The sequence below is a fragment of the Tyto alba genome, unplaced genomic scaffold, assembly GCF_018691265.1.
Source record: "Tyto alba isolate M040663 unplaced genomic scaffold, T.alba_DEE_v4.0 Super-Scaffold_40, whole genome shotgun sequence".
NCBI lineage: Eukaryota > Metazoa > Chordata > Aves > Strigiformes > Tytonidae > Tyto > Tyto alba.
In genome coordinates this window covers 34,831,313-34,849,658 of record NW_024881316.1, presented here as the reverse complement: position 1 = coordinate 34,849,658, position 18,346 = coordinate 34,831,313, and the positions used below count along the sequence as shown (strand labels likewise).

General features: G+C 37.4%; 1 protein-coding gene across 1 annotated transcript in view; it reads left to right on the top strand.

Moving 5' to 3' along the window:
* Positions 1-18,346, top strand: part of NOL10 (nucleolar protein 10) — a 53,088-nt gene that overhangs the window by 1,742 nt on the left and 33,000 nt on the right. Inside the window, exons 4-12 of the mRNA XM_042803436.1 lie at positions 521-598; positions 2,448-2,485; positions 6,177-6,313; positions 7,041-7,106; positions 8,514-8,574; positions 9,087-9,172; positions 9,531-9,609; positions 10,818-10,967; positions 13,309-13,375. Coding sequence (XP_042659370.1) covers positions 521-598; positions 2,448-2,485; positions 6,177-6,313; positions 7,041-7,106; positions 8,514-8,574; positions 9,087-9,172; positions 9,531-9,609; positions 10,818-10,967; positions 13,309-13,375 — 762 coding nt within the window. The remainder of the gene's footprint in view (positions 1-520; positions 599-2,447; positions 2,486-6,176; positions 6,314-7,040; positions 7,107-8,513; positions 8,575-9,086; positions 9,173-9,530; positions 9,610-10,817; positions 10,968-13,308; positions 13,376-18,346) is intronic.

The following is an 18,346-nucleotide window of genomic DNA, read 5'->3' as shown; positions in this document are numbered from 1 at the left end:
CCCCCTGCCACCAGAGGTTTATAATACAATTAAAAACTAAGCTGTTTATAATACAGTTAAAAACAGAGTTCTTAATTATTGTATGTATGTATGTAAATATGCTTTAAATAATTTCTGAACGTCATTGAGTATTGTTTTAAAGGATGGAGGATAATGCTACATTTTGTAACTGTCAAAGCAGGATCCAAACATTAATTCTTTAGGAGGCATTAATAGCATAAGGAGACTTGGTCTTTCAGACTTACTGGAAGGTATTACTAAGTTCTGTATGATGTATCTGGTAATCAGAAGAACATACAGAGATGTAGAGTGCTTTCAGGCACCAAAATGAAAATCCAGGCCGTAAGGTTATGCTACTAAGAGGCAGGTTTTTCCAGTCACAGACACTTTGGTAAGATCAGAATACTTCAAGTTGAAATGTAGTAAAGCTGTACATGTAAAACACATTTAACAAAAAAAAATGCTTTAATGTTATCTTTTTGCTTAATTTTTCTGTTAAAAGATCAAATTACTCTTTCAGGAACTTACAAGCCAAGGATCCGCTGTTTTGATGCTTATCAGTTATCCCAGAAATTTGAAAGATGCTTAGATTCTGAAGGTTAGTATAAGGTATGGCTGTTTGTACAAGATATCCTTCATGCATAATTCAGGCTGGACTTGAGTAGACATTTCCATCCCTGTGCTGAGGGGACAGAATGTGCTTTGGAGGAACACAAGAATCAAGAGTAAAATATCACCTAGTCTTTATCCCTATATTTTTCACTTTTCCTCCTTGTTCGAAGTTCTTTCCTTTCTTGGAGCGGTGTAAGGAATGTAAGATTTACCTTGAGCCAGTAGTGAGGGGTGCAGGGAGTGAATGTGGTTGAAGTTTGCGCTCTGTTTGGGGAATGTGACACAGGAACAGTGTCTGGGTAGTGGCCAGATCTCCCTTCTTTCCTCTTCTGTGAAGCAGTAAGGTAGGAGAATGGACTGTGGCTGCGCTATCGTTGCTGAAATGAGTTCTCACTGTTTTCTCACCAGAACTCAAGCTCAGCAGGTGTGTTGCAGGGTAAGGAGAATTTCCTGAGACCGGGTTGGTTTGTTTTGTGTTTTTCTTTGTTTTAGTGGAAATAAGGTACTCTAGGGATAGATGGTAGCATGGCCAAGGCCCTAATTACACTTTGCTACCAGTTTGGAGGGAGAACAGTTATGGTGAGGAAAGCAGAGAGCCATATAGACAATGTGAAAGGGAGAATCTGCTGTCAGTTAGACTAGGGGAGGAGGTCAGAACTGCTGTGGCTCTAGGTTTTTTGGTGCATAGACTTGTGGAAATGGTGTTTGGGTTTGTTTGGTTTGTTTTTTGTTAAAAGACTGGAATGTTATAGATGACTGATGGCTGAAAACTAGGACACAGGGGTGACCAAAGCAACAAGGGGATGAGCATAGAGTGGCAGAAATCCTAAATCATTACGCAAGAATAGAATTGGTCTAACTGTGATGTGTGTGAAAGTGATGTGAAAAAACGAGGTCAGGAAAACAGGAGTAGACCATGCTGCTTTTTCTTTACCCTGTGCCTCAGAGCTACAAGGAGTCATGCAGGGTGGAGGGACAGTGCTGCAACATAGTGAGAAGGGAGGTGGTAGGGGCAGGGGTTCAGAGAGGCTGGGGAGAGGTAGCTATGGCAGGAGAGAGACCCACTTTAAAAGAGTAGGAGTCATTGTAACAGTAAATGCTTGCTGGTAATTAGAGCTTAAAGCACATTTTTTTGAACTGGCATCTTACTAGACTGCTAAAGTATGTTTAATTTGAAATATAGCATAGAGTCACTTCAGGTAACTTTAAATGAGCTACCTCATTTAAATGAAACCAATTTAGCTGAAGCAGCTGCTCCCTAATGTTCCCAACCCAGCTCATTTAAAACTAGACAAAGTTCAATACATTGCAGTGTTCAGCATGGATAGTTGCTTTCAAATTTGTGGTTTTTAGTTGTTTTTACTTTTGAGCCTTAAAACTTTTTTTGTGGAAGTGCTGACCCCTTAAAAGGATTGCGTGTGCGGGTTTGTGCATAGTATGTCTGAAGTCATGTCATTTTTTACCATCTTTGACGGATTACCAAAGGTCCATGGACCACCCACTCACTTAAAACCATTTGATTAGACCTTCCCCAAGCCAATAAATACATGGTTGAGCATGGTGTTGAGGAACGTGTCAAGTATACAAGAATGATAAAAAGATTACAAGATGCTTCATATGTTTCTAAAGTTTTAGAAAACTACTTGCTATTTTGCAAATAAAGTTATATAATTAAAGATTTTATCACTATGCCTGCATTATGCATTGACACCTGTGGGGAATGCTCATATGACTAAAGGTTAGCATGAGTGTAAATGTTTTCAGGATTTATGCCAATGTTTGCAAATAAGTTTGCTTTCTTAGTTGACTTAAAATTCTCTTGCTCTCTCCTCTAGTGGTTACATTTGAGATTTTATCAGATGATTACTCAAAGGTATGTTTAATGTTTTCAATGTATAAATTAAAAAATTGTTTAATATGTATATTAAAATGCATTTTCATATATAGTAAAGGCAGTCAATCAACACAACTTTTGGAACAAAAAAGTTTATTTTTAAAAAAGCAAACAAGATAAACATTTTCGTACCTTCAAAATGTTGTTTGTTTTCTTTGTCTCTTTGTATTATAATGTGCGTTACCACTTTTTAAAGTCTTTTGTCTGTAGTAGAGAACAACTTCAAATAATGATCTATCCTACAAACAAAATAATGTGAAAAAATAGAATTAGTTTTTCTCTCTAGGATAATATTTAATCACAATCCCTTGTGTCAAGGGATAAACACATACACCTTTTTTGAGAGGTGGGATAGCTGTAGGTAAGTTAATAGCCTGATTTGTCAGTGTTGTTGTAGCCATGATGATTATAAGAATATGAGTGAAGCAAAAACTGTGAAGAGAAGCAATGTCTTTTTTTTTTTAACTGGAAGAAACAATTGAGTTCTTAGGACCATCAACCCTTTTTCAGGCCCAATACAGTTACCACTTCTAATTCTGTTTAACACCTGGCTGTTTTCTTCAGCCGCAGCAGTTGGTATAATAAAAGATGCTACCTCTTTCTATAAACTTTGCTGAATCATCAAGGTGTTGTGTTTCAAATTAAATATGAAATTTAATCATATAATATAGCTGGTTTCATTAAGATAAGCCTTCTTTTAAATCTTTTTTTTTTTTTTTCTGAGAAGAGACCTCAGCATTTCTGATAGATATGTGTTTTAATAAATATTTCTATTTGATCAGAGACACTATCTTCTAGCCTTCTAGCTTTAGTGTTCAAAATTTTCCCCTGTGAGATTTCCAAGAATGTGCATGAATTCATGTAGCAGAAGAATGCAACTGATACAGTACAGTGTGTGGGAGAATGTTTCTGGTTGTACAGACCAGTTATTTGGGAGACTGAGGAACACATTGTGTTTGCAAATATTTCTAACTGGTTATGAACAGTAAGGCTCGTGTGTTTTTTCAACTGAAATTGGTACTGTTATTTCAGGCTGAAGCCCTACTCTCACAACTTAATACAACATTGTTTTAAATTTTGTTTTTGTAAAACTTAGCAAATCATTATAGAGAGAACTAATTTCAGGTAGCTGTCATAATGTTTTGAACATGTTAGAAAGACTTGAAAAGCTTAGGATCGTAAAAATACTGATTGGAAGGGGACCTTCAGACGTCATTTAATGCTTGACCAGAATTGTCAGAAACTGCAAGCATGGCAGTTCACAAATTCACTGAATAAATTGTTGCAAGGCTGCACTACCTCATCATAAAGAATTTTTCCTTCCTGCCCAGGAAAATCTGAAATTTTCACTGTTGCTACTGCAAAGAGTTTGACTCTTGTCATTTTTGTAACTGCACTTCAGTTGCTGGCTGCTATTAGGTTGTCTTTGCCTGACTAAACAAGCTAAGATTCTTCTAACTTTATTTGTACGTTTTGTGTTCTGCCCCTTTGTCTTGGTAGCCTTCTTGATGCTCTCAACATCCCTCTTGAATTGGAGGGCCCAGCACTAGACGTGCTGCCTCATACTTGAGTAGCGCAGGGTAAATAGCTTTTCCCCAGCCTGCTCCTGCTATCCTCGTAAGGGGCCTTTTGAGGCTTACTTGCATTTTCACAGTGAGATCACGCTGCTGGCTTTCATTCATACTGGTATCCATAAGGCCAGTTACACTTCTGTGCTCTCCTAAGTTTTAGACTTGGACTAACTTTCAGACTTAGGAGAGAGCGATAATCTTTTTTTCCACGGCCTTTTGCAAGAAAACATGTATATCTGCTTATTATTTTTGCCACACACCAGTGTCTATGCTTTTGCTACCCTGAGGTTGTAGTTTTTTGGTAGTGACCAAAATTAATCTTGTATGAGGGAAAGGCAAACATGATTTACAGTGAGTTGGATCCACTGCTAATGAAAGAGGACACAAATATCTTCCAAGTCCAATATTGTAGAAATTTATCTTAAAATAGAAAATTATTATGGCGATCATTAGCAGAATATTTGGCTGCCTTTGGAAACTATAAAAACTTTCTAAAATCTATTTGGAGGGAGAGTGAATGAGAAGAAAATTCACTTTTTTTATAGAAAGCAAACTGCATCTTCTCTCTTCCTGGTAACAGGTTTTTGATGGCTTACTGGTAATGAACTAAGAGAATGTGATACTGATATTTTTAAGTTAAATACAATTTAATTTTGTGTTCTCATAGTTTATTTTCTGTACTACTTGAAGATGCAGACATTTCTTCTTTTGCAATGATGATAGAGAAAAGAGTTGAACTGGGCATTGTTTCAAACAGATAAGTGAAGAGCTTTGCTTGTTGTAAAAGCATAGAGGCATTAGGCACACAAAGGATTGATTGGGATGTATATGAAAAACATTATTGTATAACATGAACTGCATAGCTGCATCTGTAACCTTGTATGAAATCGTAGTTACACTTCTGAAAGATGATATTCTACTTGGTCTTGGACCAAGATAAGTGAATCCATGAATAAAAGCTAAAACACCAAGGTTTCTGATAGCAGAAAAAGCATAAGTAAGGGAGTCCTTAATGGCAAGTAGGCAGGAAGTACTAGCCCAGGTCAGTACTTTCTCCATGTCTCATAAGGGAAGAATATACAGATATATAAATAAAGATGAGAGATTCTGAATAACTTTTGTACCTCATCTTTCCTGAGCTTCTCATTTACATTGCTAACAATGTAATCCAGCGGTAGGAAATTTAAAATTTTCATTATCTACTACTTAAAAGATGCATGGGCTATAGACATTCTAAACTAAACCAGCACTTTTCTAATCTAAGCTAAATAGGGATGAGGCTCAGAGTCAAGAGTTAGCCTGTGATTATTCATATCATTTAGTTGTTCGCGTGCGTTGTGGTGTGAGTTTTGGCCAGGCCAACTGCCAACTGTTCCTCCCTCACGCAGTGCCTGGGCATGGTTCAAGGTACAGCATGAGTGTACCAGATGGTGTGGGTGATTCTGGAGTGGGAAGAATTCCTCCATATGGATATGAGTTGTGCCATGTTAACGTGCCATCAGGACTGTAGGGGCAGGTTCTGGCCTATTTTATTTACTAGTATAGATCTAGCCACCTAGTAATGCCTCCCTGTGGGCTCTTCCAGGACTGAGATGTCTGTCTAAGTTTCAGAAAGAAGCAGTGTGCTTATTAAATAGGCAAGCAACAAAAAAATGCACAAAGGTTGTTGGTGTCATTTATGGGCACATTGCCGTGCATCAGGATGTGCTCATGGGCTTAGTACCTGCGAGTATATTGGTGTCTGCATGGCACTGTACCTAGAAGAAATGATGAACTCTGGTGTTTGAAAGAAGTACAGATGTTAATTTTGTGCAGCACAGCACCGAGACAACCATACTGCTTCTAGTTGCAGTTACTTTCAGGGTGTCACATATACTCTTGTAAATATTTCTTTAATGTTTATTAATAAAGCTCTTTGCTGTGGCTAGTGAGAATGATGAAGCACAGGTTGATTCTATAATTTTAATAGAAATGGTTTAAATAAGTTGTGATAAACCTATTTGAGCGTGAAAAAAAACACTGGAGTTTGGGCTGTAAGAGAAGTTGAGGAAACTGTAGTCTGCTTCTGTATATTTCAGTGCTTTCTGTTTTATTTTCAGATTGTCTTCTTGCAGTGTGGCAGGTTTGTGGAGTTTCATTCACAACACGGCCATTACTACAGGACAAGAATACCAAAATTTGGTAGAGATTTCTCTTACCACTATCCATCGTGTGACCTGTATTTTGTAGGAGCAAGGTATTAAGTGGATTATTTTGTTTCACTTCTGTTAGCAATGTTTTTCAATAACAAACATTAAAATACCAAAAAAGTTAAAAATGGGAAGAAGTGGCAATTCCTTCCAAATTAATAGTGGATACTGTTTGTGAAGAGTGGAAAATGTTGGAAGACTAGAATTAATTTGGTTTCTTGTACTGTATCAGGTACGTCATGTATTTACAAGTTTGTTATAAAAATTGTGATTCAGTGTACTGTTTTAAAAAAAGTGATTAGCATCTAAGTGAGGAAAATTACGTAACTTTCTATCCTGGTTGGTGTTTTGTTGCTGTTAAAGTGTGAGTGAAATCACATAAAATAAGTAATTGAGTTTGTGAGAAGACATAGTAAAAATAAAATGAGGTCTTTAGGGTTTCAAAGAAAATAAGTAGCAATTCAAGATGTAACATAAGTCATAGAAAATTAAAAGAATTTAAGATAAGAATTAATTCATCTTTTCCCTGGAAAAAGAATAATTGCTAAGATATTGCAGTATAATAAATACCTTTGGTGAACATGCACATTTTTCTCTGTATTTTTAACACTGAAGGATAGATTTGTCTTAGATTTGTTTTAGATGGTGAAGTCTGAAAATTGTATATTGGATGAAATTACTGTCAGCAAGAATTTTTATAACTCCTCCTAACTTACAACAGTATTTTTCAGTGTTCTTAAGAGAAAGGAGTAATTTTGGACTTTTCCTTTGTAGTTCTGAAGTATACAGGCTAAATCTGGAACAAGGAAGGTTTCTGAACTCCCTGCAAACTGATGCTTCGTAAGTTATCTGTAATGTCTGTCTGTCTTCTTTCCACCAGGTGGAAGCAAACTACTAGCATGCTCACCATCAGCTCTGTATCTGAATACTGCTCAAACAGATTGTAGAATTGAAAAGGAACATATGCTGAGTCTGAGCCTCATTTTATTTTATGTTCTGTAATTCTTTGTTCCAGTTTTTATGTTTTAATTGAGTTTTCTTTTGTGAATATTTAAAAAGTGCTTAATATAGACTTGTAATAAGTATTATATAACTTGATCTTAGGAGTGTTTCATTAAAACTTTGCCATTATTGCTCAATTTAGCCATCATATAGAGATCTACCCACAGGGTATGTACTTTCCCAGACATGTCTTTGTCCTTCTGCTCTTGGAGTAGCCCATAGAAAATTTTTGTATCTCCAGCATGTGTCTGATTCTTTTGAAAACCCTACCAGAGCAGGAGCTGGGTTTCTTTCATGTGGGAAAGGCTGATGAGAAGAACAAGCTTGACTAGGTAAAGTGGCTAGTTGGTGGGCAACAGCTGGTGCTCAGGGGGTAGGATAGCTTAATGAATGAAGCAATATTTGGGAAGGTACAATACAGAAACTGAGCAGCAGACAAAAGAAGGGTGGAAATCCTGGAGCGGGAGAGCTAAGAGTGTAGTGTAAAATTTGAATTAGAGAGATGAGATTTGAAGTTGTGAGAAGGTAGTGAGGTTGGATGAGTTATAGAATTAGAGATGTATGTCTTTGAATGAAAGAAGTTGGAAAGCGCCAAGATGGGTGGGGTAAAGATAAATATTTGTACTTTGGAAGAACTGTTGGAGAAATATAGGGCTCTTGGGTGCCCTGTTGAGAAATAGGGTACTTGGGTGAGGAAAAGGAAGACAGGCCTTTCAACAGAATATGCTGTAGATGATCAAGAAGACCTTTTGACATAATTGAGTTGTTTAAGAATATAGTGGAGCAGAGCAATATGGCAAGCCTAGGTGGTGGGTGGGTATAGACAGAGAAACAGAATCATTCAGGGTGGAGAGAACCTCAGAGCCCAGCCTGCTGCTCATGGCATGGTCTAGATGAATTTTCCCAGGGGGTCTTCAAGACTTCAGGGATGGAAATTCCACAGCCTCTATGGGCAAACCTATTTCAGTGCTTAGTTATCTGCATAGCATCAAAATACTATCCTTACTTCCAGTTGTAAACTTACCTGTTTCAAGTAATCAGCTGTTTCTGATGACTCCAAATTCTTGGTAAGCTCCTCTTAAGTATGGGAAGGTGCTATTAGGTGGCTGGCCATCCATCCATCCCTCCTTCCGGCTTTTGCTTTTCCAGGCTGAGCAATAGTGTACATGATTACAGAAATCTTTTTAGTTGTTCATGTGTTAAATTATTCTGAGGTCATTAAACTTGCTCCTTTTTCTGTTTTAGAGAGAGTAATGTCTGTGACATAAATCCTGTACACTTCTTGTTTGCTATGGGAACGGCTGAGGTAAATGTTTGCATTTCTTTTATAAAAAGGGCAGTAGTGTTTGTTTCCTTTTTATATTAGATTGCATGAGGATAAGAAGAAATCATGACAGGAACCTAGCTAATTAATTTGATCTCATTTACTGTGTTAAGTATATATCTATTAAACAAGATGACTTCAGAGCATAGTGCAGATACAAGTTCTGTGCTACCTTGGTTGCTGAGTTGCTTGAGATTTTGCAGATGGGGGAGAAAATAATGTTACCTTGCTTTACAGTATAGCCATCTGCAGAAATTAGTTAGCATATGTGCCCTATTAATCTTCAGAAATTTTGTGGTAATGATTTTGGTTCAGATCACATTTTTGAAGAATAGAAATGAAATGTGTGGAGCTTGTATGCCATTATTAGAACAACTCAATTTAGGAAATTCTATTAATTATTCACAGATTAAATAATTCATAATTTTATTTAAACATTTTCACAATACCAGACATCTGTTGCATAAGCTTAAAACATTTTCTGAACTGTTCAGGGTAAAGTGGAATGCTGGGATCCTAGAACTCGAAGTCGAGTTGGGCTGTTGGACTGTGCTTTAAGCAGTGTGACAGCAGACACAGAGTGAGTAAAGGCGACATTTTCAAAGTGTGTTCTTCTCTTTTTTTTCAGAAGTTTTGCTTTTAGAAACAAATCCCACTTTGCATTAAAATGACCTGCCCATGGTCTTCTCATTGCTAATGTGAATAAAGGGTTTTCTTAGTCATAAAGGAGTGTCTTAGTTATTGATCTGAGTAGTAGTGGCTAATTTTCTGTACAACCACAAGTTGTGAATGTAAACAATGCAGCTTTCTGAAGTAGTATTGCTAAGTGGTATCTGTAAATTAATTTACATTAATTATCTTAGCTATTTTTAACATTTTAAAAATTATTTGCAGCCTTTATTGAAAGAATGTCTAACTATAAGCATTGTGCTTTGCAGGATAGATGGTTTACCATCCATTTCAGCACTGAAATTTGATGGAGCTTTGAATATGGCTGTTGGAACATCTACTGGGCAGGTAGGCTTAACTTCATCTACAACAGTTCTTAGGAGATCCTGTTCTTACAGTTGCCAGTCCAAGTCTATCATACATTGAGTGCACTTATTGTAAAGTATTCATACAAGTATTTATAAGAGCATAAATTACATGTATAGAGTAGTAATTTTCATTATTAAACAGCAAATTAAATTTGTCAGATGGTCTTGCTCTTCAGAATACTGTAGGAACCAGTTAAATTATCACAACTTACATACTATATAACTTCAAATTTTGCAGTTTTCTTACGACTTAAGAGTCAAGTATGTGGGGAAGTTGCTGCTTTTTGAGACTCTTACCAGTACGATCACAATGCAACATATATACTCTCCCTTATCTAGGTGGTGGCTAAAGAAGCAGAAGTGATTGTCGTTCAGCTATTGTTTTCACTGTCTTATCTTTCTGTAAGGGATCATTTCAATTCATTTATTCATCATCTCCCATCCTATTTGTAAAGCAGAGTATGGGGACTTTTTTCTGTCTTCATCGGTCTTTTCATGGGCTTAGAAAACTGTACCTTGTTCAAGAGCAGATATGTATTTAAGAATTGTATTTGTGATAGTATACGTCAGGCAAGTTTTATTGGTGTTATATTTTTATTAAACAAACTGATAATATTTTTTTCCCCAAAATTATTAGTATTGACACTTTGCATGTGAAAGATTTAAGGGTTTTCTCAAGTTCCATAGGAAACTTTGAGGTAAAAATACAGGTTTCTGGAAGACTGGGCCTGTACTCTGTACTTGCCTTAATATAGAAAATTACATTCTGTGGTGTTTCACTGAGTGAAAATGATTCTTACTGAATGTGGAAGGGTCTGAAAATTTAAATCCTGTAAGAACAGCACAAGAATCTGAACGTGAAATATTAGTAATTAAAAAATACTAAAAGCCTCGAAAACGGTTCATTTTTTGAATAGACATTAAAAAGACTTAAAGATGGTGAACTGTTAAATTTGCTCTTAATTTTTCTAGACTGAAGCGCGCTGAGGTTAAAATATATTGTCAGAATAAACTAGGTTCACTTCATAAGCTGTTTTCAGGTTTTAAAATTATTTCTGTTACATAAATCCTGTCTGCATTTAAATAAAAAATCTCAAGTTTAGTTAAATCTTTAGTGGAGATCTGGTGTGCATGACGACTTCTTCATTTTACAGTCTTAGAAGTTTAATCTGTCTCTTCTTCTTGAAGGTTTTATTATATGATCTCCGGTCTAGTAATCCATTAATAGTCAAAGATCACCACTATGGCCTGCCTATTAAGTCAATTCAGTTTCAACGTCAGTTGGATTTAATTATCTCTGCAGATTCTCGAATCATAAAAATGTGGAACAAAGATACAGTAAGTGTTTTTATGTTGCTGCATTCAGATTTTTTAATTTTTACTTTTTGTTTGTTTGTTTTTTTTTGTTTTTCATGCAGCTTGAATAATAAAGCTGACATTCAGCATAGGAAGTTGGGTTTTTAATGTGTCCTAATTTACATAGCATTTTGTCCTGTCTCACTAAATAAACCAGCATCTGGAAAGTTACTCAACAGCCTGTCAGGTATAAAGATATAGTCTTAGGTATTTTTTTAATATATCGTAACTGTTCGTACATGTCTGCTTAAGATGCTTCTTTCAGTTGAAGGATTTAAACATAAAAAGTAGTATCTTAGCCATTGCCCTGGTTTGTGTATTTCTTACAGTGTGCTTGAACACACCCAGTTACGAGTTTTCATCAGAGAAAACATGGTCATTCCAATTCCCTGCTCAGAGAAGGGCTAACTTCAAAGGGACATCAGTTAGTTTATGACCTGTTAAAATCAGGTGCTGCTTCTTTTCTCAGAAGCCTGTTTGGATATTGAAGCAGGTACTATGAAAGATCCAAATAACAATGTGTATTATGCTGTATGAATGGAATTTATTGCAGTAAGTGACACCTTTATCCCTGCCTTTTGCACCTCTAAGTGAAATTGCAATCTCTAATTTTTCTAACAGTTTATTTCATTATATTACGTTGTTCTTTTTCTTATCTGTCAGTGAAATTTGCACAAAATATATTACCCCATGGATTCATAGTAATACTACTGCAACTTGGTTTGGTTTGAGGAGCTTCTTTAGTCATTGTATTCCTTCTAAAAGACATGCTCCATCTCTGCTTTTCTGGCTTTATAGTGAAACATATCAAGAGCAGTTGTAGTTTAGAGGCACTTTTTTCTGACTATTTCAGGCAGTTATTTCTCTATTGTTGTGCTTCTTCATGAACTTTCAACAGCCTCTCATTTTTTCTGTGATGGCAAGCAGTTTTTTGTAGGCTCCTCTGCAGTTATTTTTTATTGTTTAAAAGAGCAAATAAATTATTGGTGGTTATTTAAAACATCTGCAGTGGCCTCTCTCCATTTTTCCTAGGTATATATATTTACCTCACTGAGAATGAAACACTGTAAGGTTTGTCAGGTGGCCTCTGCAGTGGGAAAAGGGAGGGTTTCTTACTGCTGGAAGGCAAAGATAGCTTTGGACTCTTTCCTAGAGTATGTTCCAGCTGGCTCCACCTCTCCCAGATGTTGGTTCCTGACTATCTCTGGCTGGGAATCAACTGCAGAGGCAGACTGTGGGGTGGAGAGCATATGGCTTTGATACCAGAATAGCCCCATGCTGAGACGTGCCTTGGGGTGGGGAGCATGAGGCTTTTGTCTGCTAAGACTAGGGTGGGGGAGGACTCTTATTAATCATCGGGGAGAGACCAGAGGTGGGTGGGGTAACAGCATGTAACTGGGAGGGAAAGGAAGGGCCCAGAAAGGTAGGTGGGATTGCTGCAGGGAAAGAAAAAAGAGGAATAGGATCAAAATTTGCTCTGTTCCTGTCCCTCATTTAGAACCATGTAGGCATGTACTCTCATGCTTCAGGTTCTGTGGCCCAGTTCTTAGAGACTCTTCCTTTACTGGCTGTCTTATGTGTTGGCTTATACGAGCACCTGTATTTTGTCTGGATTTTTCAGACTCTGTTCCAATTCTTATTTTTTGAGAATGTTGTTTCCTGCTTTTACCTCTTTCTTAAATAACCTTTATAACTTTAATTCTGATGTAAGCTAGATACCTCTGGATGCTTTTACTACTTTTATCTTATATTTAGACCTCTTTAGAACTGAGTTTATAAATTAAAAATAAACTGCTGAACTATATTTCATTTCATGTAGACACGAGCAGGGTGGAAGAACCAAGCTCCAGAATCAAATTCCACTCCCAATCCATCATTTCAGCTAATGATACTTAGCAAAATAAAATTATTCAAAATTACCACATTCAGATTTGAACAAAATGAGGGTTACAGTGACAGTGTGCCAGGAACTTATGGACCTCACTCCCAGCTCCTTTTGTATAAAATGAAGGAAATCTGACACATACATTTTCAACACAGAAGTGTGAGCTGAGAAATTAAAGGAGCCTCTGTACATTGTTGTGTCTTCAATAACCAGTAGGCTACACTTCCTTGTAAGAGATCGGATCAGAGACAGAATACAATACTGGGTTCCTTGTGTTCAGATATTTTAATCACATTTGATTGTTCTGCAAAATTTGTTCCATCTTCATTCTGTCATATTTCTTAGCTTATATAATGACTATTCTTAATTTTTAGTTTTAATAAATTTAATTATATTTTTGTGAGTTCTTTATAATATATTTTCTTCCTACAATTTCAGGGGAAGATATTTACTTCAATGGAGCCAGAATATGATATCAATGATGTCTGTTTGTATCCAAATTCAGGTACGTTAGATATATTAATGTCTTGCTAAGTTCAAAACGGAAAGCTTGTGTTAACTCACGCTCTGGTCTTTTTTTCTGTTTAGGTCATTTGAATTAGATCTACTTTTCTCCTTATGACAGAGCTAGGAAAAAATGCTTATTTGTCAGATAATGTCATTGTTTCCTCTGCATGTGTATTAAATCGGAGCCTCTTCATAGTTAGAATCTGCTGTGCTGTCAATGGAGTGATTGACCTCTTTTGCTCTTTCAAGTATCTGAAGTGTTCCGTTTCATAAGAATAGGAATTTTGGCCTTTTGTCTCAGCTAAGTCCCAGATGAGTTAGAGCTTGCTTTCTAGAGCTAGGAAAAGTATCTATATAAGTTTACAAATTTACAAGTGTTTACAACTATTTGATCTTTCCTTGTTTTAGATACAGAACTTACTGTGCCCTCCTTTAGATTGAATACTTTGGTTTTCAGTGTAGATGAAGTGCACATATTTGCATGGGTTTTGTGACTTTTCAAATTTGTTGCATCTCATAACATTATGTTTAAAGGTCAAAACTGAGGATCGATTTTAAGCAAAGTTTCCAGAACCTACCTTATGAGTAAAAATATTTTATAAAATGGTGGTTGTATGTGCACATCTGCTTTGGTTGTACCTCAGATTACAACTGGCCTTAATTTTCCCTGCTTGATCCGGGTTGCTTAGTTCTGAACTACTATGTGACACCTACTTTATTTTTTAGAAAGCAGTACTGAAAAAGATGAAATAAGAACTGGGGCCACTGGGGTGGCACAGGGCAAAATTCTTGATCCAATGCCTGTATTGCAAACTCTGCTATTATCTTAATTTTAGAGAGAGGTAGCAGTGAAGACAGAGTGACTTGGATTTTTATTCATCCTAGCAGCTTAAATTCAAGATTGTAGATAAGTGAGTTTGAGATTTCGAACGAGTTAAAACTTATCTTGACTCTTTTGCCAACTTCAGTTAAGGATGTGTCTTTTTTCTGTGTGTGTGTGTATAAGATGAGCACTTAAATACTGATGTTGAGATGGTGGGCATTTTTTACCTTCTGCAGCAGCGAAACTGTCTGCAGGACCTTGCTGATGAACATACTAACTTACTTCCATGCTGCTTATGTTTAGCCCCCTCTGAAACACAATGGTGTTTCACTACTTAGGAATTGGACTAGGTTTTTCTGAGCCCTCAAAGTCATTGATAGTGTGTTTATTTGTGTTCCATATTTTTTTTTTTTTTTTTTTCCCCAGAACAGTAGAAGCCTGCTAAAACAGGGATTTTATGGCATGGTGCTCAGGGTACATCTCATGTGCCCTGGTTGCATGTATGGGTTAATTTGGGTGTATTTGAGAATAACTGTGTGGTAACAGCGTGAACTGTGCAAAACGGAGGTAGACAAACTTGAACTCTTCTCATCCATAGTGGCTACAGAGAGAGGTAGTTGGAGTGAATTATCTGTAGTGTTTCATCCAGGTTTCACTTTTGATGAGTTTATTGTCTTGATCCAGAAGATAACCCAGGAGAGAATTACCAGCTATGTAGCATTGATAATGAAGGGCTCATGACAGGGAATGAACCAGAAGTTACTTAACAATGTAGAATCTTAGTGTAATTTAGATTGGAAGGGACCTCTGGGGGACATATGTTTCCTGCTGAAAGTAGTGCCAAACTTCAAGTTAGACCCAACTTCGAAGTCTGATCAGGTGACTCAGGTCATAACCAGTCAAGTTTGAATATCTGCAGTGTTGGATATTACTCAACTATGGATGCTCTATAGCCTCTGTGGTATGTAGACATGTCTTAAGTGCTTTTGCAGAAAGTATTTTCATAACGCTCTGCAGGAAGAATCTTCTAGCACAAAGAATTGAATGTACATATGTCCCTAATGTTGCTTATGGGACATTATGTTTCTGTGATTTAGATTGTCCATTCCAGTCCTGTGTCCCGTATCTCCTCCTTAAGTGAGTTCTGCTTTTCGTATTCTTTCTTCAGCCATGTCTGTACCAGGGCAGGTTGATATCTTTTGGTAAGTACTATTGTGGTATGAAATTAGGTTGTGTTTTATAATCATATGGAGGCCAAGGGGAAAAACTGGGACATGTTACGTTGGAAATTAAGAGATGGTGCATTGCATGTTTGTCATAAATACTGTTGCTCCAGGATTTAAGATGTCTAGCACCACCTCATGCTCATTCAGAATTTATAGAATAATAATGATTGAACATCTGAAAATAAGGAAATATTTTCAGTAATATGAGTTTGCAGTTGTGGAAAACTGGAAATACAGTAGAAGTACCAGTATGGCTATGGCTCAGTGATGTCATTGTTGCTCCAGATCCAATTTTCAGAGCACCACTGCATGTTCCTGAAGCCAGCATGGCGCAGGAAACCCAAGAGATCTTTGCCTAGCTTGTGTTTTAACACTTCATGTGAAACTGCTGCTCTGAAAGCCCGTACCCTAATCTCACCCTTATGAAATAGTTTTAACACTGTGTTGTTATAATTATTAAAAAAAAAAAAAACAAACCACAAAAACCTAAAAAAGAATTGGAAAGTGAAACTACATTGTAACAAAGCATTCTGAAATATTTCTGAAATAGTGGCTTTGTTAGTGTACAAGAGAAGAGCTACGGGTGTCATCTATCTGGTCTTCTGTAAGGCCTTTGACACAGTACTCCACAACATTCTTCTCTCTAAATTGGAGAGATGTGGATTTGATGGGTGGACTGTTTGGTGGATGAGGAATTGTTTGGATGGTCACATCCAGAGGGTAGTGATTAATGGTTCAATGTCCAAATGGAGATCAGTGACAAGTGGTGTCCCTCAGGGGTCCATACTTGGGACCAGTACTGTTTAATATTGTCATTGATAGCATAGACAGTGGGATTGAGTGCACCCTCAGCAAGTCTGACACCAAGCTGAGCAAGTGGTTCAGTTGACACACCTGAGGGACGGGATGCCATCCAGAAGGACCTGGAGAAGCTGGAGAAGTGGGCCAATGTGAACCTCACGAAGTTCACAAAAAGGCCAAGTACAAGATCCTGCACCTGCATCGGGGCAATTCCCAGTATCCGTACAGACTGAGGGATGAAGGGATTGCGAGCATGCCAGCTGAGAAGGACTTGGGGGTACTGGTGAATGACAAGCTGGACATGACCCAGTAATGTGCGCTTGCAGCCCAGAAAGCCAACTGTATCCTGGGCCGCATCAAAAGAAGCATGTCCAGCAGGTCAAGGGAATTGGTTTTGCCCCTCTGGTCCCGTGAGACCCTTCCTGGAGTCCTGTGTCCAGCTCTGGGGCCCTCCTGTACATGACAAACATGGTGCTGTTGGAGCAGGTCCAGAGGAGGACCACAAAAATGTTTGGGGGGCTGGAACACCTCTCCTGTGAAGAAAGGCTGGGAGAGTTGGGGTGGTTTAACCTGGAGAAGAGAAGGCTCTAGGGAGACCTTATTGTGGCCTTTCAGTACTTAAAGGGGGCATGTAAGAAAGATGGGACAGACTTTTTCATGGGGTCTGTTAGGACAGGACAAGGGGTAATGGTTTTCAACTAAAAGGGAGTAGATTTAGTCTGGATATAAGGAAGAAATTTTTTACAATGAGGGTGGTGAGGCACTGGCATGGGTTGCCTGGAGGTGGTAGATGTCCCATTCCTGGAAGTGTTCTAGACCAGGTTGGACGGGGCTCTGAGCAACTTGATGTAGTTCAGATGTCCCTGCTCGTTGCAGCGGGGTTGGACTAGATGAACTTTAAAGGTCCCTTCCAACCCAAACTATCCTATAATCCTATGATACATGATAAACTGAATCAATGTAACGTGAATTATTCCTTTTTAGTAGTTTTGTGGGAGTTTTGTTACAGTTTGTTTTTTTTTAAATTATTTTACCAACCAGCTCCAGTATTACTGCCTTTCATGGGAAGCAAACCCTTGTGTAGCTTTGACTAAACTACATGATGACAAACTTCAGTGGATCTCATAAACTAGTTTTGAATCTCTTTTCTCTGATCACACATGCACAGAATGGGGTTAGTGGAAAAATGTTTACCACTTACTGAGTAGCCTTGACTCAACTTCGGTTAAGTTGTAGAATATAAATGAAACTTAACAGCATTTTCAGTGTGTAGAAATCTGTGCCTCATTTGTTTCAATTATTGTAAACATTTTTTTTTAATTAAAAATGTATGTTTTTTAAAAACTGCTTTTCCCATTTGCTGCCGCATCATACTCCTGTTTTCAGTCCTTTAAATTGATAGTACTGTATTGCAGACATCTTTTCAAAGATGGTCTTACTAAAATCTCTTTTCTGAAAAAAGATTCTCACTTATTTTCCTTTTAAAGTGATCAAGCTAGGCTGCTGTATAGTTTGTTAGGGTGTGGTCTCTTCCCATAAAAATTGGTTAAAATTTAACAAGCTGAAACAATGAAAATGTGTGGAGTAGACTTCTCCACTCACAGCGATGTTCCTTTTTTTTTTAATTCTTTTATTTCCCCTGTAGTATACGCCCGCCCATGTACTGTTCTAAAGTCTGTTTTTTCCCTCCTTTAATTATTAGTGGAACACTCTTAATGAGGAGGTTTTGCCTTCACTGTCATCTTTGAAGCACCTGCAGAATTAATTTCTGTCCTTTCATCTGTAGTGATTCATAGTCAGTCAGTGGAGAAGTGGTTTGTCTCCTGAAATAATAGCGAGCATGCTGATATGTTAAGGGAGCGTGTAATCTGTATACTGTACTATAGTATATTGTGTATGTTTGTGTATATATATGTATATACTATAAATTCTTGCTTTTTCGTTAAATTGTCTGCAAACCTTTCCAGGTATGGTTTTTAGCCTCGGTTTGCTGACTCAGCTTTCACAAATTTCTTGCTTTGCCAGGAAAGTAAGCCCACTTTTTTCTGACATTGTAAGTCCAGCTGCATTGTGTACTTTTAATAAAAGGATTAGGTAGGAAGGATTACTCCACCCATGT